The following is a 22,518-nucleotide window of genomic DNA, read 5'->3' as shown; positions in this document are numbered from 1 at the left end:
TAATTCTTTTGCTGGCAAAGTTAAGGGTTCTATGGCGTAAAGTTCTCGATACGGCCTTTGTTCAAATTTTCTAATCAACTCTCAATTGGAAATTATTTTTGTAACCTTCCTTGGGTTATGGATGGAGGTTACCAACCTACCATCTTTTTGCACCAGTTTCTTAACATATATATTGATTATTGATCATGGAAGAAGGTGTAGAAGTGGCATGCCATTGAGTTTATTTTCACTTCATGTGAACTTTCTTCTCATTTATTTTAGGATTCAGGAATGAAGGACTATATCGTCTAGCTGTATTCAGTCCTAATCATATGTGCCGCTTATGTTGTCTACCAGTTTAGTTGGTTACCTTATGTGTAAGAACTTCATAATTTTAAATGCATCTTCTGATTACGTTTCTTTCGTCCTTACATTATTTCAATATTGCATTTCAAATGAGAGGGGGAGGTTCAAATTTACATGCAAAGACACTATGTTCAAGTCAATGATTCTTAAGCTCTTTAAGATATATAGAAGTTGCCTGCAGGTTTGTAACTCGTAAATGACTATTATGCTAAATGCTGATCTATATTCTGCCATAGTTTGAACTCATTCGAGAAGTTATTGCTGCTCACTCTTACAATGTAAGCAATATTGATTGCTATTCCAAAAACTATGTGCAGTTCAATGATTCTTAAGTTTTTTAAGATATATAGAAGTTGCCTGCAGGTTTGTAACTCGTAAATGACTATTATGCTTAATGCTGATCTATATTCTGCCATAGTTTGAACTCATTCGAGAAGTTATTAGATGTTACTCTTACAGTGCAAGCAATGTCAATTGCTATTCCAAGAACTATATGCAGTTAAATGATTCTTAAACTCTCTAAGATATATAGAAGTTGCCTGCAGGTTTGTAACTCGTAAATGATCAGAATGCCAAATGCTGATCTATATTTTATGATTTCAACCTCATTTGAGAAGTTATTGCTTGTTACTCTTACAACCTGAGCAATGTTGATTGCTATGCCAAGGGGTAGATTTTCCACTGCATCGTTACTTTGAATTGTCTTTATTCTTGTGTTTTGTTTCTCTCTTTTTCATTAGTTTGAATTGTACTTTAATTAAAGCATGCATCTGACCCAAGCTGTTCTTTGTCTTTTGGAAAGAGCGTATGAAATAGAATGTCCAGAGAAAAAATACTTTTATTTTTTGTAACTTAGCGAGTATATTTGAATCAATTTTGGTCAAAATGAACACCAAACTAATGCATGATTTTGCCACCAAAGGATTGTGGATTCGATTCTTATTCTCATAAGTCGTAGTATAAAAAAAAGAAAAAAAAATTAATGCATGGTTTTGAGGAAAAAATCTAATGTGAAATATATGTTTTGAAAATCAATTGTACTGCTTAACTCAAATCGTATCAATCATATCAAATTAAATCAATTATTAGATATCCATAAATAAATTAAATATATATGTATATAATAAATTAAAGTAGAAAACAAAAGATAAAATAGTTGTAAGACTTTAGTCACTAGCTCTGGAATGGAAGAAGAAAATGAGCTGATCAAGAAAGTCATCTCCTGAATACAATATGACAAAGTGTTCGAAGAACTTTTTATTACAAATAAAGTGAAATGAAGCTTAAGAAGTTGTATTTCTATTTATGAGCAATATAATGTTTTGTAACTTTATTTTTTCCATTTATTTTAAAGAAAATTTCTTTAAATTGTCTACAAATTTTGGAAACAACACCATCATATTTTTTGTTTCTAGTTCCCGTTTCCAGTTTTTCAAAAACATAAAAATAAATTATTTTATCATTTTTTATTTATGAAATTCGAAATAAATATTAAAAAAATAATTAAATATAACACAATAATTTTGAATCTTTTGTTTTTAAGAACTAATTTACATTAAAACTTAGTTTTTTTCCCCTAAATTTAAAAAATGAGAAAACAACAAACAATATATAGTAATCAAATGTATACCTTTTTCAATTAAAAAGAAAGGATTTGAAACAATTACCAAACATAACTTAATTTTCTTTCTTAAAAGAGAGGAGACAAGAAACCAATAAAGTTACCAAATAAATCCTAAATAATTTTTATTTATTTTTCCAAATAGTTTTTTTATTGTTATATCTAAAATCCTAAATATTATAATTATCATCCAATCAAAAGGTACAACAACTGAATTGAACCTCCAAAAGTAATGGAACCAAAGAAAAGGTACAAAAGGAAGGCTCATGATTTCTATTTCTCTTGTCCCATTTATTATTGTTTCTTTTTTTTTTCTCTTCTTAATAATCAATTTAGAATTTGTTTAATAAAAGTAATATCTACACGTGTAAGTGTAAATCTTTTACTAAAATGGATTCAAAAAATAAAAATTATTTTTAAGGAGAATGAAAAGAAAGTTGAGGACCTGTTTAGTAAGGTTTTCGTTTCTCGTTTCTTATTTCATGTTTCTAATTTATTTAGAACTAGAAACACAAATATGGTTGTTAACCATTTATGATTCTTGTTTTTTTTTTAAATAGAAGCAAAAATATGTTTAATAACTATTTCCTATTTCTTGTTTCTATTTTTATTTTTTTTAGTACAATCACTTGTAAGGTCGAACCCACAACCCACAACCTCTTGACCAATAATTTATATCTTTATTGAAGTTTGCTTATTTTTATTTTAAGTTAAATAAAATATAGTAAATATGATATAAAAAGGCATAACATATACTTGAAGAATATAATTTATTAAAGAAAATATAATTTACAATATAAAATTCTTTGATATAAAAGTCTAAATTATTAACTTTAAATGAAAAATAAAGTTTCAAAATATTTTTTATTTGAAAAATAGAAAATTTTTTGTTTAATAAAATATAATAGCCTTTTAAATAAAGAATAAATTTTCAAAATATTTTAAATTAAAAATATAAATATAAAAAAGGGAAAAAAATTATAATTAAAGAAAATATGATTTACCATATAAATTTCTTTTGATATAAAAGTATAAATTATTAGTTTAAATAAAGAATAAAAATTTAGAATATTTTTAATTTGAAAAATATAAATTTTTGTTTACGAAAATATAATCGCTTTAAATAAAGAATGAATTTTCAAAATATTTTAAATTAGAAAAATATAAAATATAAAAAGATTAAATTTTTTTATTTTTTATTTTATTTTTTTTGCATTTTATGAGGATCAAACCTTGGAATGGATTAGAGTATACCATGAGGTAAACACAAATACAATGATGCGATTCTTTAATTTTACACAACTTAACACAAGATATATTATCTAAATCTTGAACACAAAAATAAAGGAACAAAAACGAAAAAAAATGAAACAATTTTTTGTAATTTCTAAAAATTGGTCCCTTTTTTGAAAACATTTCTTAATTTTTAGAAATTACAAACGAGATTGGTTATCAAACATATCTGTTTCTCAAATTGAGAAACTGGAAATTGAAACCAAATGGGTTCGAGGTTTTAATGCTTTTATTAATATATATTAAATTCAATATGTTTGGTAGAAATTCGAACCAACAACCTTTTAGTCGTAGATAGATACTTTGACCAGTTAAGGTATGTTCAAGTTGTCTAAATGAAAGGGTACATGATACTCCAAAAGTGGGAGATATTTGCAATTTTCCCATTATTTTTCCTTTTTACTTGAATCTTTATCTCTTAAAGAAATTGGACAAATAGACTAAACAACCAGTTTTTGTTAGACACCCATCATTTCTTAGGTGAGAAAATAATGTCGAGTTAATTGGTAATAATTTAAATTAGAACATTTTAATAGATATATTAAGTTATCTAAACCGAGTTTACCAACGCTATTAAAAAGTTGTTACATGCCAACTTAATTATAGTTCAACTGGTTAAGGTATCTGTAACGTTCTAAAAGGTCGTGACTTCGTATCTTCACATCACATGTTTTTATACTAAAAAAGAAAAAAAGTTGTCGGATTTGAGTTGCATAATTAAAAAGATCATAAAGCCGTTTAATTTTATTACTCACAAATTGGTATTCATCGTTTAGATCTATACTATAAATCATAAATCTAGGTATTTTATTACGCTTTTGCTAATCGATACAAAAGAAAGTATAACTATAAAAACACTTTTGGTTCATATATTTTTATTGAAGTAACAATGTACTCTCTAAACTTCAATTTGTAACTATTTAGTTTCTTTGTTTTGAAATTTATAATAATCGAGTCCCTCGACTTTAATATTAAATAATTTATGTTATGTTTGGTAATTGTTAAAATTTGTCACAATTTAGTCCTTATCATGAAAATGTTGTTAATATTTAATATGATTTTCTTTATATATATATATATAGTTAATCGATAAACTAACAAGGGATCAAATCTTTTTTTTTTTTTTTGAAAATGAAAATTAAAATGAAGCTATCTAAGATCAAATCTATTAATAAACTACAAATATTAAATTGTTACCCCACAAAAATCAATACATTTTGATGAGATTTTTCACAGTAGACACTATTGATACAAATTTAAAATTACAGTAATTAAATTGTTACCTACTAAAGTTTTAGGACTAAATTATGTTACATATTTGAAAGTATAGACCAAATTATTACTTCAAAATACAATGAAGTGAACACAACTCAGCGATAATTGACACATGTTTCTGATCAAGAGGTTCAGACTGAAAGTTAAGTAAAAATAATAAAAGCCAATTTTCTCAAATGCATTAATGTTTGTTATTTTATTTACATTTTTTGTCTTCTTCATATACAAAGAAATTAAGGGGAAGAAAAGAAAGAAAATAAATTTGGTGAGTCAAGCTTGAAATTTCAGCAAATTGATTAAATTCTAGACCTTTATTTTTGTTCCTTCTCTTTCCAATCTCAATCATATCACAGATGGTGGTGGCCTTTGAAATTTCAAGCACCATATCACCTTTTCCACATCACTTACTACAACAAATTAATTAATCATCCATTTTCTCCTTTAAACTAACATTATATTTGTATATAAATCAATTTTATTTGAAAAAGTTTCCTTCTAGAAAGATATATAAAATTAAAAATTTCTATGTACTATGCATATGAATTAAATATCAACTTAACTTATCTTATCCATCTACTTAGTACTGTAGTTACCTTTAAATCAATACTTTAGACAACACTATATCTACGAGACGTATTTGATCACTCACTATGACTCAAACAAATGATAAAGATGAGCAACGTGTGACTAGAAGGACATGATCTATCGTGAGCATATTTTTATCGTTAAATGTTCCACTCAGAATTTTTCGATTTGGGCATGGTAGCACATGTCTCTATCTCCAATTAATCACCTTATAAGTTCAACCTTTGAATAGTGACATTTTCTTATAAGAGATTTGCTTCTTTGACTTGGGTAATGTGATTTGATCAACCTAAACCATATGCCATACACATGATCTCAACCCACGACTCTATTTTTAAAAGTTGTATCTTATCTCATACTCTTTCAAAAGTTATATCTTATCTCATACTTTTTCAATATGAGTATCTCTAATCTCATGGTTAAAGATCCGATGTTGAAACTTCATGAATATTGATATGGTTTCAGAGTTCAAAACATTCAAATGAGCATTCGATCCGTAAATGGGATCTAACCAAGATTGATGAGTCAAAAGAACCACGATCTTGAGAGGACATTAAAAGATAGGAGACCTAACAAGAGTTTATAATAGACATTGACTACTCCTCTAATTGTCAATTAATTTAGAGATGAAACTCCATGAATATTACCACTCATAATTCTTCAATCAGATAATTGAAGGGTAGAAATTTAGTTCATCATCAAATTAGCCAAATACAAATTACCATTGTTGGATGTTCTTCCAAATTATTATACTTCTAAAGGCAATAATTGCTCCTAGTACAACATCGATTTCAAAATAAAGAAGAAATTGAAAATGATGGGCACATAATTTTTTTTTAGCGCCGTGAACAGTTCAAAGAAGGGAAAGTAAAAAGTGGACCACTACAAAATAAACAAATGATTAAAATAAAAGTGCTTTTATAAAATTTAATGTCCAAAGCATATTTGCATTGGTGGCCATCCTTTTAAGTTCTAGTTGGGTTGCCACCTTACATTATAACCAATCCTTATCCTTTACCCTTTTCTTTATTTTACTTTCATTGCAAAATTGGTTGTAATATTTAAAAAAACCAATGTGAAAATGTTCAAAAAAGTATTTTTGATTGGTTAAAAATACTTTTAATATTCTAAATATTATATCAAAGCTTGAGAATGCGAGGGAGAGGAATACTCTGCCATATCAATGTTAATGAGATTCTTAACAATCGAACACGTAGATATTTCTATGCAACACAAGATCAGTGTTTAGTGTTTGGTATTGTGATGATAGATGCTTTGAACGCTCGACTAACTATTAGTTTTGATAAAAGCGTTTGACTAAATTGAGCACGAGGGCAATGACCCAAGTAGGTGCAACTAGCCTTTAATTATGACTTTTTTTTCCCTTGTCCTTCTTTTATGGGCACTCCAAACTCAAATTGACATTTCTTCTTGGTCCGAGAGCATTGGGGGAGGGGACGATATCTGCTTTTACTTGATGGAAAGCATCTAATTTTTTTTTTTATTTGTATGACTCTTTGAGCTGAGATTTAACTTTGTATGAGCTCCAACTGTAATAACCCACATGGGTGAGCCAGTATAAATTCAGCGTTTAATTTTCTTCTTTCTAATATTTATTTATGGTTCTTGTTGCTTAAAAGTTTCAGATTGATTTATCTATTCTTTTGCATCATAAGTTAGAATTTGAATTATGCTTTAATTGAAACCAAAGCCCTGTTGTCTGTTTTTGTGATCAAGATAATCATAAGTTGGCTGTTTTTTTATTCTCTAACGACAACAACTCTTAAATTGACATGCTACGATGTTTAATATAATGATCTGAGGAAGGGACAATTTGTCCTCTTAATTTATCTCGATAGTTAAAATGTTTAACATTTTAATATTCGTATTTATTATTATTACTATTATTATTTAATTTCTAGCTTCAACCCTAATCCGACCTGAGATTTGAAAGTGGTTTTAAAAAAAAGATGATATTGGCGCCATAGAGTTGAGTTTGGTTGTAAAGTAACTTTTGATAAGCTTTGTGCTTTTTTCTTTTAACTTCCACTTATATAAACAAACAGAATCCAATGTTCATACTTTTGTCCTATTAACCCATTTTTAATCATTTCAATATTTCAAATTCAAAAAATAAAGTATTCAAATGAAAAGGAGTATCTTTGTTTTTAAACACACCAATTTGAAATTTTCAATATTTTGAATTTAGAAAAAAAAAACATATATTAGCATTATCATTACTATACTAAAAGATGGATAGTCCTTTTTTCAAAATATTTTTATTTGGATATTATTAATATTAATTTTTTTGAATGTGTATATTATATAACTGTAGACACTGTCCGAAAGTTTATGTGACCTTTTAAATAGTGGTTCCACTAGTTGAGCTGGGTTCTTGTTAATTAACTAATATAATTTAAAGAATTAAAATATAATATTGGAAAATTTTAAGACTTTTAGGATCTGTTTCGTAACATTCCTTTTTCTTATTTCTTATTTTAATTGCTGAGAAATATAAGCTTTTGGTAACTGTTTTTGCTTCTCATTTCTCTATCTAATAAACGTTTCTAAAATAAATTTTGAAAACAACAAAATCAAGTTCCTTGTTTCTTATTTCTTGTTTTTTTTGTTCCTATTTTCGATTTCCAATTTTTCCAAAACGTAGATAAAAGCATCATCTTATCATTTCTCGCTTACAAAATACATAATCAATATCATAAAAACAAATACCACATAAAAAAAATTCTAATCTTTAATTCGAAAAAAATAATGTCACCTTTTTAATTTAAAATTTCAGAGACCCAGAAACAAAAAAATATTACCAAACATGTTTCATTAAAAAGAAAGAACGATTAAATAATAGTTACCCGACACAATTCTATTTTTCTTAATTAGAAAAAAAATAAGAAACGAGAAACATGAAGTAGTAACGTTACTGAAACCGTCTTAAAAGTCTGACTTAAACCAATAAATATACGTTGCAATTCAACAATTGAGAGCAATGGAATCCAAACAAAGGTCATTGGTTTTGTAAATAGGAGATGGAAATGTCAACACCATGTGGATGTCCCATAACACACTATATACTAACAATTAATGTTAGGTTCCCAACTTTTTGACCTCAAGACCATATCCCAAAAAATAATAATAATAATAATAATAATAAATAAATAAAAAATAAATCAGCAGCCCTAGAAGACTCCATGCTGTCATTGTAAATATTTTATCATTGTTTGCACAATTATTTTTGGTCTTTTCATAATTTTTTTTCCAAAAATTTAATATATATATAGAAAGAAAGATTTGGAACTTACACCTCTAATATTTAACCACTTTGAACTATTTTAGATTTTTTTTAATTCAATGATTACAAGGATAAAGATTGAACAACCTAAATTTGAGATGTTAATATGTATTTTATCTAATAAGTTATGCTTGAATGGATAAAACTTCACTCTTAGGAAGACAAATAGATAGACAAGTGGACAACGTAAGAATTATGCAAAATAAAAAAAAAATACTTATCTTATATTACTAGACCACAGAGTAGATATGTGTCTTAACCATGCCAATTACCGCTCAACTATGTCCGTTTTGGCATTTATGTTGAAACTTAAAAAGCTTACGTTGTATGACGTTCCTTTCCAACACACGTAACGGCATATAAAAAGCTCATATATTTTGTAATTAAAAAAACTCGTATATACTTTTTGTTAGATAATTTGTTTTTATTAGGCTTAAATCTCATTCTAATTTGCTTAAAAAAATCTGTCTAAGTTTTAAATTTTATATTAAATAGTCTTCTTGTTGAGTTTTTATAAATAAATTAATTACATAGGCTTGAAATGGGTATATTTTTTGTTTTTTTGCATTAACCTAATTAATAAATATCTATATGGATAAATGTTTGGTGTAATAGATTAGATTTGAATTTTGTTGAATAATTAATTAAAAGATTAAACAGTAAAAGTTAAAATAATTTTTATAGAAAAGATAGAGACAAATAGAAACATTAAAAAATATATGAACTAAAAGAAAAACATGTAAAATTTAAAATATCCTACGAAATTTCAAACGTGGTAATATAATATTTGTTTATTTATTATTATTATTATTATTTTTTTTTTTTTGTGGAAAGGATATTGGAATTCTAAAAAGTTGGGCAATAGTTGAACTTTGTATGGCATAAATAATGAGCTGTGCACAATGAAGCAGTTGGATATTTAATACTCTTACTTTTAATTTTCTAAAATGATTTTATAAATCGATACTATTTTGGACAAATAGACTACTTAATACTTATACACTAAATTATGATAATTTGGAGAAATGACATTCAAATCCATTTCTCCATCTAAATGTAAAGTTATTTATAGAATAATTAAGTTAGTATCAACTTTGAAGGCAATTTTTTTTTCAATGTTTCTTATTCTTAAGATTTATTTTATTTTTCGTCTCTAAATTTTTAAAATCTAAAAAAAAAAGTGATTTATTTCACTTTTTCTCTCTAAATTTTCAAAATATAAAAAATAAAAAAGAAAAAGAGAGAAAAAAAGAATTTGAAAGTTCAAAGATGAATGACAAGAGTATAAATTTATTGTTTTAAATACTTTTTTAGTTCCTATGTATTATATGTATTTTTAAAATGTCTGTTTTAATGTCTAAACTTTCAATTTTTATTCTTTTTAGTCATTGTACTTTCTAGGTGATTCTTTTGGTGTTTAAAAGACAATTTATTTTGTCATCTCATACATTTCGCTCACTCACTGTATTTTTAAAATGTACCCATAAACTTGTATTAAAAGATTTCTATTGTATATAAATTTGGTATTAAATTTTGTAAATAAAGACAAAAATGAACACTTTTTAAAAGTATACCGATTAAAATAAACATTTTGAAAGTACAATAACTGAAATGAACAAAAATAAAAAACATAGACACAGAAAATAAATATTTTAAAAGAACAATTAACAAGATGAATGGAAGTAAAAAATCCTAGTTAAATTAAACTTCATTTTAAAATAATAATAATAATAAAATAAAGGTCTGGAAAGAAATAGCTATTTGAATTCAATATTATTTAATATTTATTACATCATAAATGCCTAGCCTTGAATTCACGACATGAAATAGTTCCCATCACTTTGTCACCAAAACAGCAGAGCTTTGGAGTTAAAGCACTCGATTTCCGCCACGTCACCATCTCAGTTTCGAATCAACGATAAGAAACGTACTAAAAAAATCACAGCCATCACAGCCATCCCGCCCAGCTGTAACCTTAGCTTTTCCCTCTCCTTCAAATCTAAACCCGAATCCAAATGTGAATCCATCAGCAACTCCCACGACTAAAAACCAAATCCTTAAATTACCAAATTGCCCCCCTTCTTTTGAATGCCTTCTTCTTCTTCTTCTTCTTCTTCCTCCAATTCATTCTCTGGGTTCAGAAAAATGACACCCATTTGACAAGCAACAACAAACTCAAAGTGGAAACTCCGAAAACTTCACTCTCTGGAGATAGATTTTAAGAGGGAGAGAAAAAAAAAGCTCTGAAATCGAAATGGGGTTCTTCACAAAACGATGAAAACAGAGGATTCAGAGTTTTGAAGAGAAATCAAAGAAGAATAATGGGTGGTTTTATTAATTTCGCCATTTCTCTGTTGTTCTTCGTTCTCCCGTTTTCATCGGCTCCACTTGTCTCCGGAAATTCAGAAGTGAAAGCGCTGATGGAGCTGAAGGCATCTCTGGACCCGGAAAACAGAGTACTGAGATCGTGGACAGTCACCGGCGACCCCTGCGGCGGCGCGTTCGACGGCGTGGCCTGCAACGAGCACCGGAAAGTGGCCAACATCTCGCTGCAAGGCCGGGGCCTCTCCGGCAAGGTGTCGCCGGCGGTCGCGGAGCTCAAGTGTCTGTCGGGACTGTACCTGCACTACAACAATTTGTCCGGCGAGATTCCCAGAGAAATTTCAACTCTCACTGAACTTGCTGATCTTTATCTCGACGTCAACAATCTCTCCGGCGAGATTCCGGTCGAGATCGGAAATATGTCCAGTCTTCAAGGTTTGTTTCAGTGCTCTGAATAAAGTTCAAAACTTTGCTGCTCAGATTAATGGGTTTCGTGTTCTGTTTCTGCAGTGTTACAGATTTGTTGCAATCAATTGAGTGGAACTATACCATCTCAAATAGGATCTTTAGAGAAGCTCACAGTTCTTGCTTTACAACACAACAGATTAAGTGGTGAAATCCCCACATCCTTAGGAAGCTTACAAATCCTCAGAAGGCTGTATTTGAGCTTCAACAATTTCAGTGGCAGAATTCCCTTCAAAATCTCCACAATCCCTCAGTTGGAAGTTGTAGATGTCAAGAACAACTCCCTCTCTGGCTCTGTCCCTCCTGGTAAGTTCTCTCTGGAGACTCGGGAAATTTATTACTTTCGAATCTGCATCTAACGGTTGTTAACGAGTGGGACTGTTCTCTTGAAGGTATGAGGAGACTAAATGAAGGGTTTCAAGGGGAGAACAATCCAGGTTTATGTGGAGCTGGGTTTGCCAAATTGAGGAATTGTACAGTTTTTGACAGTGAAACCATTACAGGTGATGGGTTTCAGCTTATTCCATCAGAAACAAACACTACTGCTGCTCAAAGGACTATCCCTGAATCTGCTGACTTTTATAATGGCAATTGCAATCAACTTCATTGTTCAAAGTCCAGAAGAGTTCCAAAAATTGCAGTTGTTTCTGCTGTGCTTATTGTGTCTGTGGTTTTGATGGTGGCTGTGATTCTGACTCTGTTTTGGTACCGTCGCCGCAAGCAGAAGATTGGGAACTCGTCTGTCTCGTGCGATGATCGGCTCAGCACGGATCAGGCTCGGGAATTCTACTCGAAGAGTGCTTCCCCACTTGTGTGTCTCGAGTATTCTCGTGGATGGGATTCTCTGGCTGATGGAATCAAAGGTTTGGGATTCTCTCAGAATCTAAGCAAGTTCAATTTCAACATTGAAGAGGTTGAATCTGCAACTCAGTACTTCTCTGAGGCCAATTTGCTTGGTAGGAGCAGTTTTTCAATGGTTTATAAAGGAGTTCTGAAGGATGGTTCTTCTGTAGCCATTAGGAGTATTAGTATGACCAGTTGCAAGTCGGAAGAAGCCGAGTTTCTTCGAGGATTGAACTTGTCGAGTTCTCTACGACACGAAAACCTCGTTAGTTTGAGAGGCTTCTGTTGTTCGAGGGGCCGAGGGGAGTTCTTTCTCATATACGACTTTGTTCCGAGGGGGAACTTGTCTCGTTATCTTGATGTTGAAGATGGTAGTATTCATGTTCTTGACTGGTCTAAGAGAGTTTCCATCATCAATGGCATTGCAAGAGGTTTGCTTCTCTACTTAAAGCCATTGATATCGATGCTAAGATACTAATCGATCTCTCAACTGATACTCGAATGATTCTCTTGTTATTCATTCTAAGATTGTTTTTTGTTTTTCAAACAGGCATTGCATATTTACATCGCAAAGAAGAAAATAAACCTACCATGGTTCACAAAAACATATCCGTCGAGAAAATCCTCATAGATCATCAGTTCAATGCATTGATCTCGGACTCGGGCCTCTCCGGGCTTCTTGCCGATGACATTGTCTACTCAGCTCTCAAAACCAGCGCAGCCATGGGATATCTAGCACCAGAATACATTACGATCGGTCGTTTCACTGAGAAGACTGACATATACGCATTTGGAATCATCATACTTCAAATTCTCTCGGGGACGCGAAAACTTACGAACTCCCTACTGTTGGAGGCCAAAGTATGCCAATTCGAGGATTTTATCGACAAAAACCTAAAGGGAAGTTTCTCCGAGTCCCAAGCTAGAAAGCTAGCAAATCTTGCACTATCATGTACCAATGAGCTCCCCATCAACAGGCCAACCATTGAAGACTTGATACAGGAGCTGGCCAAAACGTAGTTGCCTTTCAGCTATAGGAGCACCTTCTGCGTTGCCGATGCTTGCCCGAAAATAACACCGATGTTTGCTACTGGTAGCTATGGATTTGGGAGATAATGTGGAGCATTGACCTGAGCCCTCCATTGTTGGAAGCTTGAAGGAATGCAGGAACTGAAAGTTGAGTCTCCTACAAACTGAGATTCACATTAACAAGGAAGAAGAGCATGTAAATTTGGAAAATCTGACTCTACTTTTCAGATGTATAATAACATCAGTTGCCTATGAGCCTGCTGTTTAGAGAACTGCTCTTTGTTTTCCCATTAAATATTGATGAAAATTGGACTGAACTTTCAGTTCCTGAATTTCATTTTTCAGGAACAGACAATTTAATCGCTTAATTATACAAAATAATTTCATTCAATTCTTGTTAATTTTTTGTTAATTCTTGTTGTTACTTCTTTGTTCATATATGAATCTCATGCCTCATGGGCCCCCTGGCTCTCTCGCACCTCACCGTGCCAAGAAAAGCTTGAATCACATTTAAATTCCAAGAAATGAGTGTCGGGTTTATATACTATTGACCAATGTTACTGACAGACTAGTAATAAGCATAAAACAAAATCTACCTACATAATTGAAAGTTTTTTAAGATTCATGTAATAAATAACCACAATACCAAAAGCACGTAATTCGATTTTAAAACTTTATTGATAACATCTGAATTATTAGTAAGGTAGCTAACAACAAATTAAACCATGCCTGAAAGATGATGCAGGATTGATCAGACTGAGAAGCAGGTTCCCTCTATGGGATAGCAGTATTGTGTTATTGCTCCTGTAACCATTCCGCCGGCCACCAGTCCAGCCTAACGGCTTCAACTGTAATGCCTTCCAGACCTTCTATAGCCAAACCCTGTGATCCTTTGAAAGCTTCATCCAATCGCAGGAGGCCCAGTCCACGGCACCCGAGTGCCGCAATCACATTACCTGCTTTCTTGTTTGATGCAGAGTTGATCACTTTGGATCCGGGAGATACTTTCTGCTCTACATCTGAAAGAGATTCAAGTGGCGAAAAGAGTTTCAATAAACAAAGTTGTGGAACTCACTTGGAAGTGAGCTTTTTGCTAAAATTGCTGAAATCAATTAGTAATGAGATTGACTACCTTCTCTTCTGTCATTAAGAAACTTCAGAGGAACCACACGTTTTCGGATAACTCCTCGGTGGTGTGTGCGAGCAACAAGCTCTTGGCCAACATAGCACCCTTTGTCAAAACTTATTGCATTTAGACCCACCATGTTGTATTCAAGAGGAATTGCCTCACCTGTGAAAGAGTAAAAAATGGTCCAGACTAAAATATTTAAATATCATAAGTATTCCATATTCACGAGCCACTCAATGCAATTTAGCAGCAGAAAACTAATTAAACCTCAGGCCAAAACATAAATCACTGTATACAACAAACAAAGAAATCGGATGATTACATCAACGAACACAATGACTGCAGAAAAACATTAGAAAGAGCAGGATGTGGGGGAGGGATACAAAACAGATGATAAACTAATAAATTTAGAGCTTGAGAGAAATAAAGTGTCTCATTCACCATCAGGAAGTAATAAAAAGCTAATTCAAACCTTTCGAAATCTCAGTTGAACCTTCTGCAACTCCCTTCTCCAGTCTCCACAGTATGTAATTATCTTCATCTGTTTCTTTATCCGCCTCGATAAGAGGAGCTTTACAAGCATAGCCAGGATACACTATCAGAAGAATCTTGGCTAGAAACTAAACATATGATCAATGCACAATCACTTTAACTTGTGGTACTAAAAACTCATAAGACCACTGAGACCGTGAGGGAAACTTACGGGTTTCATTAGATGGAAAAATCCCTCTGAAACCAAGACATTCCAATCTTGGATCTTGAAACCATTGCCAGCCGGTATCTTCCCCACGTGAAGACGACATTGCAGCAGGATCAACACCAGCACCCCACCCAACACTGGCAGCTTCAGGTTCCTCTGCAGATGAAGCTTTTCTGGAGAGATTTTTACCAAAACGTTGCCAGCAAGAAAAGTCCTCTGCCACATTCTCAATATCAACCTTAGACCTTAAACGGTATCTGTAGAACAATAATGCAAAAATGGGCTTCAAGGGTGATAAGTCGTATCCCATTTTGGTTCCTAATATTTCAAATGTTTCATTTTAGTCCTTAAACTATGGATAAAAAGAAAACTATTTTAGTCCTGACAATCATTTGACAAGAGCCTAAATTTATTTGGAAACTCAACATCTAACAATATATGATTTCAAACACTTGTTCTAGTGTATCTATGTGTTGAACCAAATTTGGGAAGAAAACAGAATCTCAGAAATTCAATACAAATCATATATCAGAGAATCAGAGAAGAACACACAAATTTTAAGTGGTTCGACCAAGAGAGGTCTACATCCACTGTACAAGATCAGAGAGAGTATTTTATTCCTAAGACCAAAATCAAAAATTACAATCACCAATTCTTTAGAGAGCTTGCTGCTAAAAATAGTAGGTAACTCCCAAAAACCAGTTACAGAGCATTTGGAAGGGGTGGTTAATCGGTTAGAACAAAGATTAACCTCCTTTAGTGAGGTAATATGTGAGTCACCATAGTAAAAAATTAACAAATCACCCTCTTGAAGAAACATATTCCTTGGGAGCTTTAAAAGATGCCAATCTCTGATCGCTAATTTTTGTATGAATTAACCGATGCCAAGTTTCAGAAGATTGCACAAGTATTCTAATCTGTCACTTGGAAGCGATTTTGTTAACATATCAGCTGGATTATGAGCAGTGTTTATCTTGGACAAACTCAATTTATTTTCATTGACAGCATCTCTGATAAAATGGAACTTCACATATATATGTTTAGTTCTGTCAGGGAAAGTTTGGTTTTTTTGACCGTGCAAGGGCACTTTGGCTGTCACAAAAGATTTTTACTTCACTGCCACCAACATACATCTCAGAAATTAGGCCTTTTAGCCAAATTCCCTCTTTGACAGATTCTGAAAGAGCAATATATTCTGCCTCAGTTGATGATAATGCTACACCAGATTGTAAACTAGATCTCCAACTAATCAGATTCCCAAATAATGTGAAAACATAACCTGTCAGTGACCTTCTTCGGTCCAAATTGGCTGCATAATCAGAATCGACATATCCCACAATGTTTTCTGAGAACTCATCACATTTAGTGTAAATCAAACCTTTATTTTGAGTTCCCTTGACATATCTGAGAACCCATTTAGATGCTTCCCAATGTGTCTTTCCAGGATTGCTCATAAATCTGCTTATGACACTCATGGAATGAGCTAAGTCTGGTCTACTGCAAATCATACCATACATTAGACTTCCTACTAAACTTGCATACGGTACAGATTTCATCTCATCTAGTTGTTCATCTGTTAAAGGAGATTGAGAGGAAGATAGTCTAAAATGTTGGGCTAAGGGTGTCTTCACTGACTTTGCATTTTCCATGTGAAATTTCTTCACAATTTTGTTTAAGTAATCTCTAAGAAATGTCTCTGGCGATCTCTATACAATTCCATCCCCAAAATCTTTTTGGCATTACCCAAATCCTTCATTTCAAATTCATTTCCCAACTCTCCTTTTAGTTTTTCAATCTGATGCTTGTCTTGAGAGCCTATCAAAATGTCATCCACATACAATAGCAGTACAATATAGACATCTTTTCTAATTGTTTTCTTATATACACAGCAGTCAAATGAGTTTTTCACAAAGCCTTTAGAAGTTATGAAGGCATCAAAGCGTTTGTTCCATTGTCTTGGAGACTGCTTAAGTCCATAGAGAGACCTTTTTAGATGACAAACCAAGTTTTCTTCTCCGGATTTGATGAATCCAGTAGGTTGGCGCATGTATATGTTTTCCTCTAAAGATCCATACAAAAAAGCTATTGTTACGTCCATCTGCTCAAGTTCTAGATCAAAATGAGCAACTAACGACAATAGAACTCTTATGGATGTATGTCTCACTACTGGAGAAAATACACTCCTTCTTGAGTAAACCCCTTTGCTACAAGCCTTGCTTTGAACCTTGGTTGCTCAAAACCTTTGATTCCTGGTTTTAGCTTGAAAATCCACTTGCAGTCAATTAACTTCTGATTCAAAGGTCTTTGAACAAGCTCCCAAGTGTTATTTTTCAATAGAGAGTTCATCTCTTGTTCCATTGCTTGAATCCACTGTTGTGATTCAGTGGAATTTAGAGCTTCTTTATAAGAATTTGGCTCAGTACTGAAGTTTTCTTCTAGACAGTTCAAAGCATAGCCAACAATAATCAGCTTCTTCAAATCTACAAGATGGTTTTATTACTCTTCTAGTTCTGTCCCTCGCAAGTTGATAGTTTTGCAGATTTTGTTCATCAGATATTGGAGTGACAGTAGTGGGTTGAGCACCCTCTTCAACTAATTCTTGTACTTCAGAGTGACTGGTGCTAGCTACTAATTCAGAATCATCTGCTGGAGTATCCATAATAGGCACTTCTAAGGTTGTTTCACAAGTATCACAAGTCCTTTGTAGTTCAATTTCAAAGGTTTCTGGTGAGTTTATTGTTTTTGGCTCATAAGTTTCAGACCAAGGCATTTTTCCTTCATTAAAGGTAACATCTCGCTCACAAAACATTTATTTCCCCCTGTTTCAAGACTCCAAAGTTTATAGCCCTTTACCCCTTGAGCATATCCCAGAAAAATGCATCTTCTTGCTCTAGGTTCAAGCTTCCCTTGATTAATATGTGCAAAGGCTGCACAACCAAATACCCTCAAGTTTGGGAGGTTTATCAGTCCATACTTCTTGAGGAGTTTTAAACCCTAAAGCAGTAGACGGACTTCGATTAATCAAGTAAGCAGCAGTATTCACAGCCTCCCCCAAAATACTTTAGGTAGTTTAGCATGTGAGAGCATGCATCTAACTTTATCAAGTATGGTCCTATTAAATCTCTCTGCAAGACCATTTTGTTGTGGGGTTCGAGGTACTGTTAAATGACGAGAGATGCCAGAGGCTTTACATAAATTATTGAACTTTTCACTCAGATATTCTAGTCCATTGTCAGTTCTAAGAATTTTAATTTTCAATCCAGTTTGATTTTCAACCAGGAGTTTCCATTCAACAAACTTTTCATAGACTTCATCCTTAGTTTTCATGATGTAGACCCAAAGTTTTCTAGAAAAATCATCTATGAGAGTTAAGAAAATACCTTGCACCTCCATGAGTGGAAACTTTAGCCGGACCCCATAAATCTGAGTGAATATATTCAAGCTTCTGTGTCGTTTTGTATGCAGCTGATTGAAAACTTTGTCTAGCTGATTTACCTAACACACAATGATCGCAAAATGCTAGCTCAGTCGAGCTTAATCTTCCAAGAAGTCCCTGCTTCCATAGTTGTTTTAGACCAGCTTCACTGATATGTGCCAATCTGCTATGCCAAATATGAGTTTCCTTATTTTGTTGGTTCAAAATGGAATTGGTTTCTCCCACAAGTGCATTTCCCTGAAGTTTATATAGCCCATTTTGTAATACTCCAGTAAGTTTTGCATCAGATCCTTTATAAACTATCAACCTTCCATTTTGTGATGTATAATGTATAATGCATACCAGCTTTGTCTAAGGTTCCCAAGGAAATCAAATTTCGTTTAAGACCTGGAACAAATCTCACCTGTGATAGGATTTTAACAATTCCGTCAGCAACTTCCAATTTAACTGAGCCTATACCTTTTATGTCACACTGATGGTTATCTCCCATGACTACTTTTCCCCCATCAAATTCATTCAATTCAATGAAATAGTGCTTATGTGGTGTCATATGAAACGTACACCCAGAATCTAAGATCCATTCTTCATTGGGGTCCATATCAGAAATCATTAACACTTCAGCAAACTCATAATTTTCTTGCACGTTTGCAGCCACCTTGTTCTCTTTTCTAACTGGCAATCTTCCCTTTCTTTTCAGAACAGGACAATCAAATTTCATGTCCCTCCTTATGACAGTAGTTGCAAGTGATTTTATCTTTTTCCTTTGTAAGATACTTGTTTGGTGGTTTAGTATTCTGTCCGGAAGAACGATTAAAACGATTTTTGTTATGTTTCTGCTTAACAAACAAAGCTTCATTTTCCCTCTTCTCTGATCTCATTTCTAATTCCCTTGACCTTAAAGAATCAAGAACTAGGTCCAAGGTTAGAGAGTCCCTCCCATACTTAATTGCAGATTTAATGTCCTTATACTTGTCAGGTAACGAATTAAGGAGGATTACAGCTTGGTTCTCAACTGAAATTTTCTCACCAGAATTTGCAAGATCGACACAAATTGTGTTGAATTCATCTAAATTTTCTTCTAGTCCTTTTGAGGTATCCATTTTATAACTAAAGAGTCTTTCTTTCAAATATATCTTGTTTGTAAGAGATTTAGACATATAGAGAGACTCTAATTTCTTCCAAAGTTCTGAAACTGTTTCAATGTCTATAACTCTTCTAAGTACATTATCAGCCAAATACAATATTACTGTACTGTAAGCAATTTCAGACTTCTCTTTCAAATCTTTTTCAGCAATAGTTTCAGACAACTTATTTGGATCCTCTAGGGCTATAGCCACTTTCAGCTATACTAACAATGCTTTCATCTTCTTTCTCCACAAACAGAAATCCCCTTTTCCATCAAATTTATCTAGTTCAAAACGTGCAGACATGATCTTGGCAGAAGAATTCGAACCAAAAAGATGCAGAAGATTATCGAAGAAAGCTTCAAGATTTTGAACGAACTTTAATCAAGAATCCCCCTCACGGAAGCTCTGATACCAATTTGTTGAACCAAATTTCGGAAGAAAACAGAATCTCAGAAATTCAATACAAATCATATATCAGAGAATCAGAGAAGAACACACAAATTTTAAGTGGTTCGACCAAGAGAGGTCTACATCCACTGTACAAGATCAGAGAGAGTATTTTATTCCCAAGACCAAAATCAAAAATTACAATCACCAATTCTTTAGAGAGCTTGCTGCTAAAAATAGTAGGTAACTCCCAAAAACCAGTTACAGAGCATTTGGAAGGGGTGGTTAATCGGTTAGAACAAAGATTAACCTCCTTTAGTGAGGTAATATGTGAGTCACCATGGTAAAAAATTAACACTATGCAAATGTCAAGGTTATATTGGATAACTGTCGAGTTCGGTTCCGCATCTATGAAAAGTTCAGGGGAGTTTAGGAAACAAAATAGGATGTAAACTAAGGTATGGTTTGAATTTTCAACACTCAAAGCCATTTCCAAACCTGAGGCACTATAAATCAATTCATCCAACTACACTCAGAGGCACTAGACATAGAAATTTGTATCTAACATGATCAAGCTCAACAGACAGTTTGCAATTTTCCGATTAACAACACAGAAAAGAAACGAACAATTCCAATAAAAAGAACAAAGAATAGTTTAAGCAGCGGAACTGACAGAGAGCTCACTTCTTCAGCGTCTGCAAGAGCTCATCCAACACAGAAGAATCCACATCCGCCAGCAACTCCAACGGTTCATCAGACGCCGGACCCGGCCCAGAACCAGTCCGATCAAGCTTCTCTTCAGGCCTCGGCGGCCTATACAAGAACAAATCGTACAGAAACCTCCCCTGCGGCGTCAACATCGCAGCATACATAGGCGGAACCGACAGCGGCGCCAAATTGGAGGTGGGCAACGACGACGTTTTCTCACTCGGCGATTCCCCAAACCGGCGCACGTCGTTGGTCAGTAGCCCGTTGAGGAACTTGGCGGTGTCGGGCCCCCGAAATCGGACGACGGAGCGAGACTTGAGATGGGCGGCCATTGCTCCACCGGCGTTCTTGAAGTGAGATTGCTCGTCCGATAGCTTCTCCGAGCAGAACCCACGGCGGATTGTGTACCCATTGGCGAGGAATTTGCCGAAATGGAAAGTGGGTCTTGAACGCTGCATTTTGTGGGTGAGAATGGAGGAAACTGAAAGAGAAGAGAGAAAGAAGGAAGCGGTGAAGGCAGTGAAGATTGAAGAGAAGGAAAATGACGCGTGTTTGGAGGAGCTCTGAACTTCCCGCCACGTATAATCTGGAGACTCTGCAACTCAACCAAGAATAATTTCAGATTGTTCATTGTTGAAGGTTGAGCGTTTAATGAAAGTCCTCAGACAATTTTGGTTTCCACCGAGACCGAGTCGGGGGTCGGGTCTCGGGTCAGCCCGACCCGATCCGAATGATACTTTTATGTATATATATTTTTCTAAATTATAAATATATACTAATATTTTACCTTCAATCCCAGCCTTCCATTATTCTCGTTCAATCCCAGCCCTTCGTTGTAGGTTTGAGTTTTCTCATCTTTTATTTTGAAGGTCATTTCACTCAAATTTTCTCTCAAGTCTCTTTTTTCTCCATTTTTTCTCTCTCACTCAAATTTTTCATCGTCGCCCACCGTCTAGCTCGTGTCACGGTCGTGGCAACAGCTTCAGTTTCTGTTTGTTTCCTAAACCCTAAATCCTAAACTATTAAAAAAATAACTTAAATGTGATAGGAACTTTTTTTTTTAATTCATTTTCTCTAGAATATGAACTTCTAATTTAATTATAATGGAGCTAGGGATTATGTGTCCACCCAACTATAAGTTTATTTTTATGATATGTATAATAATGACATATTTGAAATAGAGTTAATGCATTTTGTGTGTTATTCTCCCCAATCATTTTTTTAATAAATTATTGAAAATTCTAGATACTTTTGGATTATTACTTTTTTTAAACGAAAAAAAACAGTGTCCCATAAAAATGTCTTACTTATCCTTCTCTCCATTTTTTAAAAAATATTTTTAATATTAGTTTATGATAATAAAGTGTTCATATTTATGTTTTTGAAGAAACTAAAAAAGGGAAAAAGAAAAGTGAGAAAAACGACATGTTTAAAACTTTTGGACGTTTCTTTAAAATATGAAGAGATAAATAAGGAGAATGATCGCTTGTAAACACATAAATATGTTTTAAAAAATGGAAACACGTAAGAAATGGAAATGTTACTTGACAATCTACCGTTAAAATTTTAGGGCATAAGATATTTTAACGAGTTGAGTAGAAGTGATTCAATTTACATATATATTAAATAGTATATCTAAAATATTTGAAATTAAATTAATAAAATCAATATTATATACATTGAATCATCTTAAGAAGAACAATTCGCTCAAATGTGTACACTGTCAAGTGAAATTAAAAAGACATTAAGATCCACTCTTGTTATAACTTTTGAAAAAAAAAATAATAAAATCTTTCCAACTCAATCAACCATCAAATCTGATATGAACCAAGGAGCCTCCTTTATTATGCCTCATGGACCAATTACAAGATCGAAAGCTGGGAAACTTCAATAAGCTTTGCTACTTCGTGTCCAAGCGTTCTTGAACTCGACAAGAGAAATAAAGGAAG

At 33.0% G+C, this 22,518-nt stretch overlaps 2 protein-coding genes across 3 annotated transcripts; one reads left to right on the top strand and one right to left on the bottom strand.

Annotated features, from left to right (window-relative positions):
• The first annotated feature begins 10,744 nt into the window (after window positions 1-10,744).
• On the top strand, window positions 10,745-13,473 carry LOC111020436 (uncharacterized). The gene is made up of 4 exons (XM_022297117.2): window positions 10,745-11,180; window positions 11,256-11,516; window positions 11,603-12,484; window positions 12,604-13,473. Exons 1-4 carry the CDS (start codon window positions 10,745-10,747, stop codon window positions 13,071-13,073), a joined length of 2,049 nt encoding a protein of 682 aa, XP_022152809.2. The 3' UTR covers window positions 13,074-13,473.
• Window positions 12,548-21,202, bottom strand: LOC111020437 (Glycine cleavage T-protein family). 2 transcript variants are annotated; one of them, XR_015788200.1, is made up of 6 exons: window positions 20,546-21,202; window positions 14,915-15,168; window positions 14,684-14,782; window positions 14,215-14,373; window positions 13,812-14,101; window positions 12,548-13,246 (listed from the first exon to the last, which is right to left on the bottom strand). XR_015788200.1 is itself a non-coding variant. In XM_022297118.2 (5 exons), the coding sequence occupies exons 1-5, from the start codon at window positions 21,025-21,027 to the stop codon at window positions 13,878-13,880; spliced, it is 1,218 nt and encodes a 405-aa protein (XP_022152810.1). In that variant the 5' UTR covers window positions 21,028-21,202; the 3' UTR covers window positions 13,592-13,877. The 2 variants fall into 2 exon arrangements, 1 of the variants encoding a protein (XP_022152810.1); XM_022297118.2 differs by lacking the exon at window positions 12,548-13,246 and having other exon boundaries at window positions 13,592-14,101.
• Between the last annotated feature and the right edge of the window lie 1,316 nt (window positions 21,203-22,518).

Source organism: Momordica charantia (genome assembly GCF_013281855.1).
Source record: "Momordica charantia cultivar OHB3-1 chromosome 10 unlocalized genomic scaffold, Mcharantia_2.0 BLBB01000010.1, whole genome shotgun sequence".
NCBI lineage: Eukaryota > Viridiplantae > Streptophyta > Magnoliopsida > Cucurbitales > Cucurbitaceae > Momordica > Momordica charantia.
This window is presented reverse-complemented; position numbering and strand designations above follow the sequence as displayed.

What these genes read in the sequence shown, in the direction of transcription:
- LOC111020437 (XM_022297118.2), bottom strand. Translation starts at nt 21,027, where the DNA reads ATGCAGCGTTCAAGACCCACTTTCCATTTCGGCAAATTCCTCGCCAAT. An exon ending in CTCTTGCAGACGCTGAAGAA is followed by an intron (nt 15,169 to 20,545) that starts GTGAGCTCTCTG and finishes ATTGTTCTACAG; the next exon opens with ATACCGTTTAAGGTCTAAGG. An exon ending in TTCAACTGAGATTTCGAAAG is followed by an intron (nt 14,374 to 14,683) that starts GTTTGAATTAGC and finishes ACTCTTTCACAG; the next exon opens with GTGAGGCAATTCCTCTTGAA.
- LOC111020436 (XM_022297117.2), top strand. Translation starts at nt 10,745, where the DNA reads ATGGGTGGTTTTATTAATTTCGCCATTTCTCTGTTGTTCTTCGTTCTC. An exon ending in AAATATGTCCAGTCTTCAAG is followed by an intron (nt 11,181 to 11,255) that starts GTTTGTTTCAGT and finishes CTGTTTCTGCAG; the next exon opens with TGTTACAGATTTGTTGCAAT. An exon ending in CTCTGGCTCTGTCCCTCCTG is followed by an intron (nt 11,517 to 11,602) that starts GTAAGTTCTCTC and finishes GTTCTCTTGAAG; the next exon opens with GTATGAGGAGACTAAATGAA.